The following is a 1,910-nucleotide window of genomic DNA, read 5'->3' as shown; positions in this document are numbered from 1 at the left end:
AAAGGGTGACTATCTTCACATGTCATAATAACTTATTAAACTAATGAAACAGATATGAGATTGAATTTAGTAATAACTTAGATGAATTGGCTTCTAATGAATCTTTTGGTATATATGAATTTTAAATTTTAGCTGATGAATGCATGCCTTAATGTGCTTAATGTACTGACTCTTTATCTTGTAGTTCTTGTTTTAAAGGCAAGTATTTAGAAGGAGGAAATTGTTCTAACTGTATTTCACAATGCGAATAATGTAGTAATGGGACTTCTTGTGATTTATGCAAAAGTGGATTTTTGTATAATGATTTTTAATGTGTTTCGGCCTGTCCAAATAATAAATATGTAGATAATATAAAAAGAACTTGTAATGATTGTAATATTAAATGTAAAACTTGTTCTAATGCAACTGATTGTGACAGTTGCTTTTTGAATAGAGAATTACCTGGTTGTGGATGTCCTGCTCATAATTATGATAATTTGAATTACTAATAAGCTTGTTTTGCATGTTCTGATATATCTGATGGATGCTCTACTTGTGATGATAGGACTTGCTAAGTATGTCTAGCGCCACGTTTTTTAAATGAAAATTCATGTTTAATTAATTGTCCTGCAGGCAAATGGGGAAATACGGCAAATAAATAATGTACAGATTGTTTAGCTAAATGTGAAACCTGCTCTAATGCTACTGATTGTGATACTTGCTTTTCGAATAGAGTTACACCTGGTTGTGGATGTCCTATTTATCATTACGATAATTAGGATTATTAATAAGCTTGTTTTGCATGTTCTAATATATCTGATGGATGTTCTACTTGTAATGATAGGACTTGCTAAGAATGTCTAGCGCCACGTTTTTTAAATGATAATACATGTTTAAATGTTTGTCCTTCAGGTAAGTGGGGAAACACGGCAACCAGATAATGTACAGCTTGCTAAGCTAAATGTGTAACTTGTTCTAATGACAATACTTGTGACACTTGCTTTGAGAATAGAGTTCCTTAATAATGTAATTGTCCTTAATATTCATATGATCCTAATGCTTTCAATTAAGCTTGTACTATGTGTTCTACTTTTTCAACTGGATGTGCTACATGCAATGCAACTGAATGTCTTACATGTATAACTCCTTATTATTTTTAATTAAACTCAAATGGATAATGTGATTCATGCTTAAGTATAATGACTAAAATGCATTTTAGTGATGATTTATTGTTTTTAATTATAGATTTTGATAATTATTTTACTAATTTTTAAATTAATCTTATTCTCACAAATTTAGATTTTTAAAGTTATTCTTCTTAAATATAATTTACTAATTAGCTTTGCATTGAAACATTGGATTAAGCCTTTATTTCTTCTAAATTATAAGGAAATATTTTGTGTTCTTTTGATAAATATTTAAAAACACTTACAATTAAACTTGATTCTGTAAGTACTGTTAATAAGATGATACATAAAATAAACCTGGTGTATTCAACTAACAAATAATGGCTTTGATTGCCCTGATTTTCTTTAATAAATAACTGGAAAAGTAATTTTAGACACTAATCCAGTTATTGAGTTAACCTAAACAAGTCCTATTTCGATATGTTAATAAGCATAAATAAGAATATCTAGTATTTCTAATTCTGGAAATAGAAAGTTAAAATAAATTACTTGGACACTCATTTCTTCTAATGTAAATACGGCAAATGAAATAACTTAAATAAATAAATTTATCTAATAATAAAATAACTAATTATTGTTAGAAATACCACCATTATAACTTAAAAAATAAGGATAATACTAATTTTAAGTATATGTAGCTACCGAGTTTGGTCAAGCAGCAACTGCAAACACAATAATAGAAACTTTAGCAGATACATCGATTGACATAAATGCAAATATAAATCCAAATCAAATTTATAGAAG

At 27.7% G+C, this 1,910-nt stretch overlaps 1 protein-coding gene across 1 annotated transcript, besides 1 other annotated feature; it reads left to right on the top strand. All coding sequences in view use genetic code 6, as the record gives it.

Annotated features, from left to right (window-relative positions):
* Positions 1 to 42: 42 nt before the first annotated feature.
* On the top strand, positions 43 to 1,116 carry IMG5_073740 (leishmanolysin family protein, putative; the record flags this gene model as incomplete). Its single annotated transcript, XM_004036636.1, has 1 exon — positions 43 to 1,116. A coding segment is annotated over exon 1 (973 nt), but the record flags the coding sequence as incomplete, so codon positions are not given.
* Positions 380 to 995: a microsatellite.
* Positions 1,117 to 1,910: the final 794 nt, after the last annotated feature.

The sequence above is a fragment of the Ichthyophthirius multifiliis genome (genome assembly GCF_000220395.1).
Source record: "Ichthyophthirius multifiliis unplaced genomic scaffold scaff_1120509250428, whole genome shotgun sequence".
Taxonomy (NCBI): Eukaryota; Ciliophora; class Oligohymenophorea; order Hymenostomatida; genus Ichthyophthirius; species Ichthyophthirius multifiliis.
The sequence above is the reverse complement of the archived record's forward strand: the minus strand, read 5'-3'. Positions and strand labels throughout refer to the sequence as shown.